At 38.1% G+C, this 14,917-nt stretch overlaps 1 protein-coding gene across 18 annotated transcripts in view; it reads right to left on the bottom strand.

The window, feature by feature from the left end:
* TENM2 (teneurin transmembrane protein 2) overlaps window positions 1-14,917 on the bottom strand; it is a 629,416-nt gene that overhangs the window by 203,344 nt on the left and 411,155 nt on the right. For 17 of the 18 annotated variants that reach the window (XM_071814801.1, XM_071814803.1, XM_071814804.1 and 14 more), the window contains one exon: window positions 9,983-10,192. In XM_071814801.1, coding sequence (XP_071670902.1) covers window positions 9,983-10,192 — 210 coding nt within the window. Of the gene's footprint in view, window positions 1-9,982; window positions 10,193-11,058; window positions 11,078-14,917 lie in introns of those variants that run through there. The other variant, XM_071814814.1, reaches the window with a different exon arrangement.

Here is a 14,917-nt window from a genome sequence, read left to right as displayed (position 1 = left end):
ACCAAACAAAACACCAAAACAACAGAAAACCACAACCCACCTTTTGCTTTAGATTGAAGTAATTCATGTTGCTCTTCCCACCCAAAACTCAAATTGAAGATGCCCATGTTTCTTCTTTCATTCCCCATAAGCCTGACCAGCTGCCTTTGTGGTTTGTTTTGCCACCACCTTACTGCCTTTTGCTTTTTGAGCGAGTTTTCAGCTACGCTGGCAATGAAGGTGCCAGGAGCTGGTTCAACTGGCATCACAGGGGGACTGCGGATCAATGCGAGTTCCCAAACCACACCAGTCCCCACCCTCACTCTCAGTACTTGACAGAACAACTCGACGCCGCTGTTTACCACCTGAGCTCTAACTCCCCAAGCTCCCTCCTCTTGACTTCATAAATTATGTTTTCAGAAAGCTGGAGCTCACACACAAAGATTTAATACCTCTTCATGTCTGTTAGTCCCTATTAATTGACAGATTTGTGTCAGGTGAAACAATTATCCACCTGTTTGTGGAAACAACCATTAACAAACATGCTCAGACACTGTGTTTCACCAGGCAGAATATTCCACACTTCACTACAGTGTATTAACTGAGGAGTTAGCCTGGTGTTTGCTGTGCAAAATTCCCACTAATTCCAGTAGAAAAATTAATTTGGGAAACTCAAAATAATTACCTATACATTACAGATTTAATTAATCCAGTGTGCAACACTAAAGTCCAGATTTCGGAGTTCTCCCCAAATCATGTGAATTACCAGTTGGGACTTCCCATTTTATGACTTAGTAACAACTGTGCCTCAAGTTTGGAGATTCAAGACCGAGAAGGATGTTTCTAAATGACAATTTCAAGCATCTTTTTCTTAGGGAGTACTGAGGCAACACTGAACCTTTCCGCTGTTACGAATGGAGGTTTTGGTGCACGGCAGTTCACAGCAAGCCAGTCCCTCTGGCAGATCTGGAAACATCCAGCAGCAGAGTAAGAGTCCCCAGCCTTTAGGGGTTTGGTATATACAGGCTTCTATACCCACACATGCCTACTTATCATTTATAAAAGGTCATTTTCATTTTCTACAGTCTTCTACTTATCTCTCCTAAATTAACAGAGCATCAAGGACAAGGAGTCTTCTCAAAACAATACAAATTCCATATTAAGTTGCCAATTCTCTTTCCTGTGGATTTACTAGCATTCACACCTTAGTTTCTTGTTTGTTTTTCCTTCACATTCCAGATACATCACACAAGATAAGTACCAGCTATCACTATAATCATAAAGATGCCATTACGTTTCTGCCTGTTTGTATGCATTTATTTCTTTATTTCAAAAATCATTAGACCTGACCTGAATAAAAGGAACGAAAAGCTCAGTTACTGGAAATCACACTGTTCCATCCCTATGATACCCAACACAAATGCATTAAATAGAAAGGAACTATTGTAAAGGAGCGAGATGTCAGGCAGCACCTTGGTGGGTTGAAGTAGGGACCGAAGTGGAGCTGAATGACAAATAGCACCCCACGTAGATGGAAAAGGTCACTGCAATAAAAGCAACCTAGGGAACTGGGAGCAAGTGCAGCACTGCTACAGACTGGAAGAAAACACAGAATCCAAACAAACGGAACAGAGCGAGAGATGCAATTTCATTCATGTGTGAATGCCACAGATCGAGCTGCGGAAACATTTGGGGAGCTGACAAAATGGAACAGGATTCCCCCTGTGCCTTGATGTCAAGATATCTGAAAAAGCAAGCATTTACTCAGGCCAGTAATTAACTTGCACAAACATTCAAAGTCCTCAGCTTTCCATGTGAGAAGCTAGCAGAAAAAAATCACGTATATTTGTAATGTAATAAAGAAGGCAATATTGTTTTGTTGATTCGCTTACATGAGAAAAATAACCCCTCATCTGTAGTTTCAGTATGTAATTATTACAAACAACAAAGGAACTGGTCAGCTCAAGACTCGCACTCAAAGTCCTTTGGTTCCTGACTCTCTTGAGCGCCGTAAGCCAGCTCTCCACAGGCAATGCCAGGACAGGTGTGGTCCAAGTAAGGAGCACCACATCACCACAGGCAGAACCAAGCTGAAATGCCGTGCTCAGCTCCCAGCACATCCCACAACATCAAAACCTCTGACTCTCTCCTCAGCCTCCCAACACAGCCCATGGTGTGCACCTCCACCGCGCTCCCTCTACAGGAAACACTTGTAAACCTGCAGCAAAATAAAGCAGCTGTTTGACGGGGGAGCCACATCCTTGTATTGCATTCCCACTGTAACGGTGGCCACACAAGGATGCTGCTAAAGTTGAAATCGTAAGAAAGACAGAATCCTAGTGTACAAAAGCATGCGGCAGCACATCCCAGCAGAAGATGCAGTGACAGAAGCACCAAGAAGTAACAGCAGAGCACATTTTGCTGGGGTGAGCTGTATTTTCAGCGGAGAGTTTTGTCAGTAAAGCTCTATGTGCAAATTCTTTCCATGAACATACTTCCAGAGAGCAACAGGGCTGTTACAAGTAAACAGAAAGGGAAAAATATTCAGAGCGAAATGACAGAGTTCAGATTTCTCTTTGTTTATGCTGAAGGGATAAAAGACATGCATGGGGGAATGGTCAGGCAGAGAGTCAGGCATGAATGGAAAAACAAACAGACGAAACCACCCAAAACCAAAACCCCAAAAAACCCAGTGAGAATAATTAATGACCACTGAGCAGTTTCTCTAGAGATGTGGTGAGTTCTCCGTTTCTTGTACTTTTTAGGCTTACTTGGAACATCTTTTAACGCTAAAAAACCAGTACTTCATATTGATTTAATCATGCATTATCTGAAGATAAACTCAGTTTCTAAAGATGTTAAGGTGACCAATAGACGACATATTTACAGATTTGCCTGAGAAGATGCTAATATTCATAAGCATATCAGAAATAGGTATTATATAACCGTGAATATATTAAAGTAATTCTAGAACCAGGAATAATAATTAAGCACTAGATAAATTGACAATTTATCATTTAAATGAAGCAGAAGTGTATGACTTCATCTTATGTGAATCAGGAAATCCATAAGACATTGGCTCAAATGAAAGTTGTCTCCTTGCCTTTTAAGTGTTTTTTAGCAGCACTTATTTATAGGGAGAAAGAATGATGCGATTAAACTTTTTGTTATTACAAAACCAACCAAACACGCACCCCACAGGTCTTTCTGCAAACAAACATTGCAATGAATTCTGAAAAAGTTATATCCTAAATGTTAGGTTCTCGATTTTACAGTCTCAGAAGTGCACATGGCTTACATGCACTTGACTCCTCACTTTGAATCACCTACCAGTTAAGGTGACAGTTAAGGAATTGAAATGCTTTCTAAATGTTGCCCTTTCCATGTAAACAGCTGCAGAATCCACTACACGAGTTGTGAGGACTATGTCATTACCAATGAAAAACTAGGTGTAGGTCAGAAGATTCAAATATCTATATGAAAAGACAAAAATATTAAAAAGCCTGAGCAATTCTTCCCCATACAGCACAACTTACAGCACAGAGCGTCAGCAAGAACAACTTCAGCCTTTCCTACACAGCAAGGAAAAAACACACACAGCACCTGGACTCAGCACATGAAAGGAAAATATAGAAAAGAGTTACTCTGCCTATAATTGTAACATCTCTAACGCCTTTTAGCTTTCAAACAAGGTGCCAGGTCTAGGCACCCATTTTCTTGGCAGAATGGTCTGGAGCAACACCTAGTCTTTAAGTTTCAAATGCATGACATTTATTGGTGATCTCAAACTACCTGCTAGGAGATGAAACAAGGATTGGTAATGAGAAGAAACAAGGCTGACTGACCATAGTAACTAAGTCATTTCAGAGCCTTCATGGTAGATATCAGAAAACAGCAGAATAACACGCTGGAGAAAAGGAACCTTGGAAAGTTGGTGCCGCAGCTGCTTTGCTGTGCTTTTGTTGCTACAGAGGCTGCCAGTTTAACACATTTACAAGTCTTAAACTAAAATGATGTAGAAGCAGCTAAGAAAAATCTCTGCAGCTCTCAAAACCATGGTGAGCTTAAGAAAAATACAGAAACAACAGAATAACAATCTGTTCTCAATTCTATAGCTTTTTGTAATGCATTATCATTTTTATTACCATAGAACCTTCTGCTTCAGATTTGTCTATTATGATTATGAATTCATAAATTAATAAATACAGTATTTCTGCCATATCTTAATATCTAGAATCACGTCTTCTGGCTGAAATTCAGACATCTGCTGGCACTGTCAACATATGCTACACAGATTAGTAGCGGCAATGATATCAGTAATAGTTGCAGCAACATGGAGACAATCCTTAAGAAAAAGCACACCCTTCAGTTTCAATGGGAAAACATAGTTCATGCTGTCCCCTCCATTTCTAATTCCAGGCCAAAGCTCTAAAATTAGACTCAAGAAATACAACAAAATTAGGATGTGACTGGTCATTAAGGATTTAGAGAATTTAAGCCTTAAAAACAAATTGGAAAAAAATAATCTATTTAAAGAACTTGCTGCTAACAGAGACTACTGCTTAAAACATCAAACACAGGAGCCCGACTTCATAGCACAAACACGAGAAACCAACAGGTTTTAGTTTCTATTCAATCCTCATTGGACATTGTCACCTGCTGAAGAGAAGCCTTTGAGAAATAAGGGGTGGCCTATGTTCTTCAGATTCATTAAGCGTTAAGGATGGAATTCTTCAAATTACTGATATTTTTGTCTACTTCTGGGGCAGAGTTTAACAGCCACAGGTGCCAAGGTAGGGAAAAAGCCTGTAGTACTGAAATTCTCAATAACAATAGTAATTAGAAGAATAATAACAATGGACTGAGAAACAAACATATATAATTTGCTCTTAATTTGGAAATAGAAATTAAAATGACAATCCGCAACTCTTTCTTTGCACTGTTGTAAAATAAAAAATGCTTACGGTATTTCAAACACAAAACAAAACAAATGTCTGCAAAATTCCAATAAATATCGGTCAAGCACCCTACGCTTATCCCTGTGCAAGAGTGTGGGTAAGACCTCCACCACTTGCAACGACAGTGTATGAGCAAAACGTGTTTGATGACTCCACCTTGTGGGATCAAGAACGAATGCCCTGGGGCTTCGAGTCACCTTGAGAAAGTTTCTTTCTTCAGAAAAAAAGTTCTTTACATACAGGATTAAACTGCAACAGGTAACATCTGTTGAACAGAGAAGATCCTTCTAGATATTTATACTGATTATGACGAATACTGATATTTTTAATAATAAATTACCGCAAACTAGGGTCATCGGAATAAGGAGTCTTATTCTTCATTTCAACTCTAACTCGCAAACAACACTAAATCACAATGATCTCATTCAATCCAACCTATTTCTCCATTCCCTTCTCCTTGCTGCCAATAACTGCTTATTAAAAAAAGAAATAAAAATCAAAGCAGTGTCCAAAGTACTCCGTGGGCAAATATTGTTACATTAAGCCAACTGATTTGTATTATTGTCTCTGAGTCAGAAAGACACATTAGCACTGAAAAACTGGGCATGATCTCCCTTCCAGTTAAACTTCAGTAACTTCCTGGGAATTGTGACAATATCTAATGCACAGTTTAGAATTCTCCCCAAATCAAATACCCCAAATCATTCTCCATCTACCTTCTCATTGTTAGAATGGCTGAAGATGATTAATATATCCAGTTATGGATTCATTATATCAAAAGCTATTGTGCAAGTAGGTATATCCTAGGCATTTTACTCAGGTTGAAAAACAAACAGTTTTTCTGTTGGGATTCCAAAATTTGGTTTAATAAGAGTAAATCCTATATAATAATATAAAGGCAAAGATGCTGGCAACAAAAGCCCTTATATACATTTTTTTTTTCTGTGTGAGACTGAAAACCAGCCTGGTTTATTGTATTATGATTGAAGCCATTAAAATGACATTCCAACAAGATGAGTCATCATGTATTGCCAGAAAGAAAATACATTCCATACATACAGAAACCACAAGAAATAAACCTATTCTTACTGTTAGTTGTGAGAAACCGTCCTAGAAAATGGTGTGACAGGAACTGACCTGCTTTTAAAAGGAAAAAAAACCCTACTAACTTTTCACAGATAAAAGCTTTTATTTCCTTCTATAATATTTCTGTTTTTCAAAATACTATCAGCAGGTGCACTAGATTTCAAAAACCTCTTGTCCTTCATCACATATAATTGTGCTGCATATTATATTAAGAAATACAAGCAGAGGAATGTAAGTGATGGGAGTTCAATTAAACACAGCATAATATCTGTTGCATAGAAAATGATTCTGCAGATGAAATCAGGTTCTAATGAGAGAAAAAAAGGAATACATCTTCACATATTTTTAATTACATAGAATTTCCTCAAACACGATTTTTAATAATATATTCCATTAGGTTAACATCATATTTAAAGAAAGTGCATTTTCTGATTTCATTTTAAGTCTGATTTTGAGCAATTATTGTGTCATTGTTCTGCAGTAGAAAGGTTGAATTCATTTACTGTGTGGTTATGCTAGTTATGATTGATGTCGCTTCTCCAAATGATAAACCAATCACCCCGATGATGTAATGTCATTTTAAGAGTGCTATAATCACATTTCTCTCAAACTGGAAGCTCTGATGAGTTCTAACAAAGATTTATTGTAGATTAAAGGCCTTCATAATATCAACAATAGATTGCTCATTTGATGGAAGGTTTGATTAGGTAATTTTTTTTACGCAAATGAGTTTTCCAGACAGATCAAGAATGGCTATTGTGAAGGGCACAGGGCAGCACATGTGGACGACTGTCACCTCATACCCAGGAAGACTCATCCTAGACTTGTTGAGGAGCTATCCCCTAATTGTAGAGGTTGAAGCAAGCAGAAGTGTACAATCAGACAAACAAGAGGACACTTATTCTACAATGTAATCAGTACCAGATTTCTGCAAATATTTCATCTTCAGCATGCACTTTGAAGACCGTGATAGAAATGTTTAAAGACGAACTTAGAAAGTACTAGCAAATGTTTATTAATGGTCAAAGATTATCTGGAATCTGAGCTTGAAATCTTAATATCTTCAAACCTTCCTTTTTAACCCAACCCCAAAATTAAACCAAGTATTTAAATTTATTTACTGTCTCCCAAATGTCTGGATTTTTGTTGCTTAGTTACCACAGGACCTAAAATAGATTTTAAAAACATTAAAAAAAAAAAAAAAAAAGAAAAAACCATGGCACGGTCTACTGTTCCATATTACGTAGATGGTAAAAAGTTACTCTGAAAATCTTTCAAGAATAAGGATGAACCACAAAAAAGGTGAGCTTTTCCAATTTGAGTTATATGTCACTCTCTGTGCTATTTTCTTATAATCTCTATCAAGGAAACATTATGAGAACTACATAAAAGAAAAAAAATCCTAGTAAATTGCTTATTAGTTTCCAGAGGATGCACTAAATAAGAAGAGCTTATGCTATAGAACACTCTCAGTGGTGAGCAAACAATTATGCATATGCCTGTGGTTAAAAAAAAAAAGCAAAGCTGTTTTTTAAACCTCGAAAAAGTCTTTAAATATTATGTGAATAATTATTAAAGAAAGAACTGAAATATTTTGGGAAAAAAATGTTAAAATGTAGAATGAACAAATCAGCCATTCATAAACAAAGCAAAGCATATCTCAGCAGGCCAAAAAGGTTCCTTGGGTCAGCCCACAGTAACAGGTGGGAAACACAAAGTTTTTTAAGAATATAAGGAAAAAATTACTATTATTTAAAATTAAACATAAAGAGTTCTTCCATCAAATTTTCAATCAATTTTCAGAGTTGTTTTACTGCAACTTCCTTCATCTGACTTCACAAGAAAAGCCACACTGGCTCCCTCAGTGTCCAACAGTGACTATAAATACCAAATACCAAGTATTCAAGTATCATCCAAGTCTCTTTTCAGTTTCTTCTATGTAGCAACCCTTACAAACTGTTTGATCCACCACATCCTTTAGACAATGTCCTCTGTTTCGTTCTTTATTCCTTTCTTTGGCTGCCCACATTCACCTGCTCCTGAGCTCCGCGATGAAGCGTCCGTGTCCCCAACAACTCACCCCGACTGGCACCGCTCCATCACTGCCTGCTGAACCAGACCTGCTTTTTCCATTCTTCATGCTTCTCTGCCCTGAATTTCCTCTGCTGTTTTATTGCCCTGTTACTTGGTTACTTGTGATTCTTCACACCCTGCCATCAGCCACCTCTCTTACCCCAGCTCACCATCTTCTCCAGCAATCTCCATGTCCCATAAAAATTCACTGAGGAGCTCTAGCTTCTGCTTATTGTCTTTCAAATAACTACTTACCATGCAGAAATCTTCCCTCTTACCCTATATGTCAGTTTAGTTGCCTTAAAAGAACTTAGTGACAGATTTTGCTAAGACTGTTGAAAATACAAAGACCTTTCATCAACTAGATCACACTTATTCAGAAATGGCTGACCCCTTCAAAGAGCTCTGCAGTGTTTCTAAGGCAGGAGTACCCTTTACAGAAGCTACATTGACTCATTAAAGTTAGATCGTATCAACCTTTTTTTTTTTCCTGTTTCTATGGTTTCTACCAAGTTGCTCATTACAAATTTTGAGGTCTGCAGCTCCCCAGATCCCCCTGAACCTCTTAAAAAAACCCCTCAAAAGCGGTATCATATTTTTCACCCTCTAACCTCAAGTATCAAGAAAGCACGCTCGATCTCTGAATTATTATTTGTGTAATTATATTTTAACATATCTGAATGGACCACAGGGTTAAAGGAGAACTCAGGATGGAAGGAACCCCAGGAGGTCTCTAGTCCAGCCTCCTGCCAAGCAAGGGCAGCTCTGAGGTCAGACCAAGTAGCTCAGGATTTTAACCAGCCTGTTCTTGAAAACCTCCACGGACATCAACTGCACAGGCTCTCTGGGCAACCTGTTCCAATTCAATGCTTAGGGAAAAAATTTTACCTTATATCAACTCTGAATCTTATATTACAGCTTTTACTCATTGTCTTACCCTCCCAACACACACCACCAGCCACTATTTAGAAGGCATCGTTCAATAGTACAGACCCACAAAGGCCAACAGTTCCTGTCTCCGATACTGTGCAGATCTGGATTTTTACAGTAAAGAGTGAACCTCTAGCAGATTAAAAACTGCGTATGAAATATAACTTACTGCACAATAGGTATCTATGTACAAAAAGAAAAAAAGGCAAAAAATAAGGAACTATAATAGACGCCTTTTGTTTTGCCTGTATTTCCAGAAAGAGATTGTATCTTCATTTCTCACATTTTGGTTGTCAAAATGAAAAGTCAGCATCTCTTACCAAAAAAAAAATGAAAAATGAAAGAAAGAAAACCCTAAGCACTACAGATTATACAACTGATAGCAGAGTTGGTAACATTTTAAAAGTGGCCTGAAAGAAAAGAATTAATGTGCTGAATAACAGCAGTATGTTAGTTAAATGTGACACTGGAAGCGTAGAACCAGACAGATCCTGAAACAAGAACAGACATAGAATAGCGGAAGCAAGACACATTTTTAGCTACAGAACTTCATCATCTCCATGAGACACTGGACTAGCCTATGTATAACAAAGAACCTTTGTGCATACATCTCTCTTCTACAGGATCCATCAAGGAACACAAGAACTACTTTAAAAAATAAAACCCACTGATGACAAGAATTCAATAATATTTTTCACACTACTCATAGTACTCCTAAACCAAAAAAGCTCTCTATAGTAAAATGAAGGAAAAATATATATGATGTATGGCATTTCCAAAAAAGGTTTCCTTGAAATAAAGCAGTAGGATTTTTGTTTGACTTGTTCCCACATAGCCTTTCAATTTTTTGGTGATGTAAGAACACATTTGCAAATAAACAAAAAAGAAAACAAAACACGCATAAAACAAGCACAAACGTGGCACAAACAAACTTCATACGTTTGCAATTTTCTTACCACTGCTGGAAGTCTGCTGTGGACCTGAACACGCTCTTAGCAGATATGAGTTAGGAGAGAACTCCTCGTCTGGATTGGTGTCCATGATTTGATGGGACGTGTTGCTGTCTAGCAATGGCATCTGGCAGCTAACTGGTGGTGGATTATGAGAACTGGGCAGCTGAGCAGATGGGAGAAGGCTAGACGAGGATGTAGGTGGAATGGGACGACCTGGGAAAGAGGACAGAGGGATCAAAGATCAGCAATGAGCGTAATGAAGAAAACCCAAACAGCCGAGTAATTGCACCGTAACTGCCCATCGTTACATATGAACACTGCTGCACAGAGCTACAAAAGCTTTCCGCTGGTAGGAACCTGTCCCTTTATACCATCTGAGTGGCTGTGTTGTGAACTCATTCCAAAAATCTGTCCAGAGCCTCAGGTTGTGGGGATCAGGTGGGCAGATGCCAGGTGAACGGAGGCACCGCACGCAGGGCAGTGCCCGAGTGTCCAAGCTGCATCCTCAGATGCTGCAAAGTGCAAGTACTGGAACAGTTTGCACAGAAATAGGTTTTTTTTGTTAAATAACACCAAAAGAGAAAGGAGGCTATAATGAGCTGATTCTTGGAATTACAACACGTCTGTAATCATCTCTTAAAATAATGGTGGCATTCTAATTTTTATTTTATTTCTTTTACTGGGGAAATTGCTCTAGCACAGGAATCTCTTAGTGCCATGTAACAAGAACCATATGAACGCTACCTCCAAGCTCAGGTTCTTCCTGTACCGTTGTACATTTTTCCAAACCTGACTGCCAGATGTGAGTGGAAGCAGAGGGGATCACAGGAATTATTCCCTTTGTAGAGATTGACTAAGCTGGAATATGCGTTGGAAATTCTTAAGCTTTCCCGCCCATTCCCTCTCATTTCTTGCTGCAGGGACAGAATTTCCTGCCTAGCTCATCAGATAGATTAATTTCAACCCTGAAACCAGATTCTTAATGTGTTCAATACACCTCAGCCCACTGTAACAATGTATTTTTTTGTCAATTAAACTAAGGGTATCAAGTAAATTTAAAAAAAAAAAAAAATTCATACTTATTTAGTCTTTGCTTTTATAAACTTCCCTAAGTTTATATCAATCCATTCCATCAAATGCACACAGATGAAGACAGGGTGGGTTGGTTGGTTGGTTTTTTCTTTCTTCTTTTGTTTTTTCTCATTGCCTATTAGAAGATGAGCATTTGTAGGGATGAGAGTAAGAAGAGAAACACACACTCCGATCTCTGCAAGTTTATCTAGCGCACTGGAGAAATTGTTCATGAATAATTTATACACAGGAAAATATGACCTCTGTGATACAGCCAAAGTCTGTGAGGCAGAGAGACCTGCTGCATGCCAGCTACAAATGTTGAAACACAGCAAAACTACACAAAATGGTGCATCCTTATTTCCATTATTCTTAAAGAAACAGTAGCACAACAAGTGCACACTGGCTTTACATCGTCATTTTTGGAATCAAGAACCCCTCACTTTCTATGAATTGCACTCAAGTTTATACAATTTATTTATCTAGACTCACACATCAAATTCCAAAGGAGGAAAAAAAGAAAAGAAAAGAAAATCAGGGAATAAAAAAGAAACAACTCCATCCGTCACATATAAATTTTCATTGAGGAGCAGGTACCCATAGAAAATGAAAAAACTTTCACTGCATGGTATCAGCAAATAGCATGAACTACTTGCTTATCTTCAAAAGGTTTAAAATAAATACCTGGAGACAGGCAAGTGACTATTATGCTTTTTTATTATTATTATTATTATTATATTTTTAGCACTGGATAAATCAATGATAAGACTAAATGACAAAGTTATATAAGAGAAATGGGTTTAAGCTACTCCACAGTAACCCCCCAACTACTGTCTTTTATGCTAGAGAAAATTCAATATGCATTGAATATTTTCATTGTAGACTTGCATTTACGAGGAAATAATTCTAATATTGATGACAGGAATAATTACTGTTATTATTCACGATTATGCTGTTCTTATGAAATACTACAGTGAATATCCCAAACATTCAAGGCAAGACACTGAACAAAACCAGTTTCTAATTATTTCTTTGCAGTGTTGGAAACAAGCAGAGAGGCTGGGGTTTGACACACCTCAGACAGGGATGTGACACCGTGCCCATTGTGTGCATTTCATTTTCACATATTCTGGCTCTACTTCAACATTATGAAGTTAAAAGAAGCACCTTATAATTTTGAAATCTGCATTTACTCTATCATATAGAAATACTACTGTATTATAAAAATGTTGGATGTGTGAGGCGGTGACACGAAGGGCAAAAGATTTTGCCTTCTGTGTAAACTACACATGCTATTTCAGAGAAATTTAAATACGTTTTTGCCAAATACTTTGAGAGAATTTAAAAGAAAAAAAAAAACAAAACCAAAACCAAACCAAGAATTGTTTTGCCAAGAAAACTGATCACATTGTTATTTCCACGAAATAATACGGCTCAAATCCCTGAAGACAAGGTAAAATGTCTAATTACTATAGCTTTGTTTGTAGCTTAGAGGAAACAGAAGGTATCAAGTTGTTAAAACATTGCATTGTTTTGGTGGGAAACTGGCTTCTGAGGGAGGTTGGTCCATAAGCACACGTTAACTGAACAACATAAACGTATGTTAGCCACAGAACCTACCACTATACTGTCCTGGTCAGATTTCCTAAGCAGCAGCCAAATTTGATTGGAACTTCTTATAGTGGCTGGGACACTCCTGATCTTTCTGTCAGGCTGATTTTTGGCATTTCCTAAACATCAGACTCCCAGTAGAGCCTTTCCAGTGGTGGGGCTCCAGCAGAGCCGCTTCCCTCTGCATGGCTCTGCAACCCCACTCCCTGAAACACACATGAATAGCTTAAGACACTCAAAATTTTGCAAAATTTGGTGGGAAGTGAGTTGAAAAACTACTGCAGAGGAACAGAAAAAGATACTATTAAGCTTTGTTGTCCTAGGAAATGAATCTAAAGGGTAACTATCCGCAGTACCACAGTTGAAAGAATGATTGTGAAACTACAAAAGAGAATTGAACATAGGCAGTTAGGCTGTAAAGAGCATGACAGATGCTTTTTCTTTGTTACTGTGCATTCTTAAGTCAGAAGTAATGGGTTCGATTCATACTGCTCAATATTAATACCTTGGTCAAATAAGTTCAATGTATTATTGTATCATTTAAAATAACAGACAAAGCTTCAGAGGTTTTACGAACCTGAGCTTCTTGCCAGACCCATTCATGTGTCTGCAGATACCTTAACAGTCGGATTTGCAAACCCCCAATCTCCTGAAATGGTTCTAAATTTCCATCACTTCACAATGGGACCTGCAATACCTTACAGTATTATAACAAATACTGCAATGTATGGCAACATCAGTATTCTCTTACACTGCTGTTTTCAAAAGTTAAATCTATCATGTAAACCAAAGTTCATGCATTTTGGGTCTACTCTTCAGACACTAATGTGATAAAGCATCTATGAATAAGATTTTTATCTATTTGTGCATTCACAGAAACCCTATGTAATAGATAATTAAGTCTACTGACAGCAGTAATGTACTCGTGTGATCTACCCAAAGAAACATAAACCAGATACAAATACTAGAAAGGGAATCCAAATTCTAAAAGATGATATATTACAATTTTAATAGTAAAATTTAGTTATTTCTTCAACTATCTGCTCCTATGTATGGTCATACCACAGATACTCATGCATGGCAAATACTCATACAGCTACTCAATGCAGTATTTGTAAAGCATTTTTCAAAAAAAAGCAAGCAGACAAGAACAACAAAAAACCCCTTTTCTTCCCCTCCATGCCCCCACCCCCTAATTTCTCCTCTCATTTATCTTATCTTGCTACTTAGAGTAAAGGAAAAATCCTGATAACTGTCCTTCTGGAGGGCATTCTGAATTGGGAGAGCTTTGGGTTTCTATGCCACATGGCACCTCATTCTGCAATGGCCTTTTTCACTCTGTTATCACTTATATTCCCTTTTTCACCTAAGATAACATAGCAGACAGCACAGACTTAGTATTGCCTTTTTTTTTTTAAACCAGAATCACATCTTTCTTCATCAGCCCAGGAACTTTTATGAAACCATTTCTCAATTACTGCTACATTCTAAGTCCCTAAGGCTTCAAATCTGCCATAGAATCATCCTTCAAAAATTGTGCCACACTTGTAGCTGGTAATGATGCCACAGATCCACAACAACATTCACAAAAGTTGAGTATGCAGGTGAGACACAGGAGTGAGGAATTCCCTTATTCTCCTTGTTAAGGAGAGCTGCACAGCCCACCAAAGGCTGAATAAGGCACAGGCTTCCCAGTGTCAATGTGCCAGGTGTGGTCACGGTTTAACGTGGTACTGGGGTGACAGAGCAGACTGGCTCAGCCCAGACACTTCCAAGGCAACTAAGAAGAGTTCCGTTCATCTTAATAACAATAACACGTTTGGCAAAGAGACAGTCTCCTCGCTGTTAGCCTAAAAGACCAAAACCCAGCACCAGAAGAAAAACATAAAAAGAAAATTAAAAAAGGGCTGTTTGCAATCACTTCTAGCATTAATATACATAAATAAGAGACATCATCAAAAACCAGCAGGTTTCTTATCAGTTACTGAAGGATTTTTGAGATGCGCTTCCCATACTCCCCCTTCCTTCTTCTCCTGCAAAGGACCTATGGAGTTTTGTGGGTGAATAAAAGCCCGTGTGCGTGTGTGAAACCCTGGACTCTATATTCCACCGTGGTGCGGGACAGGAAGCAGGGAAGAAACACGACAAAGCCCCCAGAATTTGAGAATTTTGACTCACGAGTAGTCTCTGTGTAAATACGCATTACAAAATACATCTGGAAGAATCGTTAAGTAACATTTCACCTCACTGTAATAT

The sequence above is a fragment of the Patagioenas fasciata genome, chromosome 14, assembly GCF_037038585.1.
Source record: "Patagioenas fasciata isolate bPatFas1 chromosome 14, bPatFas1.hap1, whole genome shotgun sequence".
Taxonomy (NCBI): Eukaryota; Metazoa; Chordata; class Aves; order Columbiformes; family Columbidae; genus Patagioenas; species Patagioenas fasciata.
The sequence above is the reverse complement of the archived record's forward strand: the minus strand, read 5'-3'. Positions and strand labels throughout refer to the sequence as shown.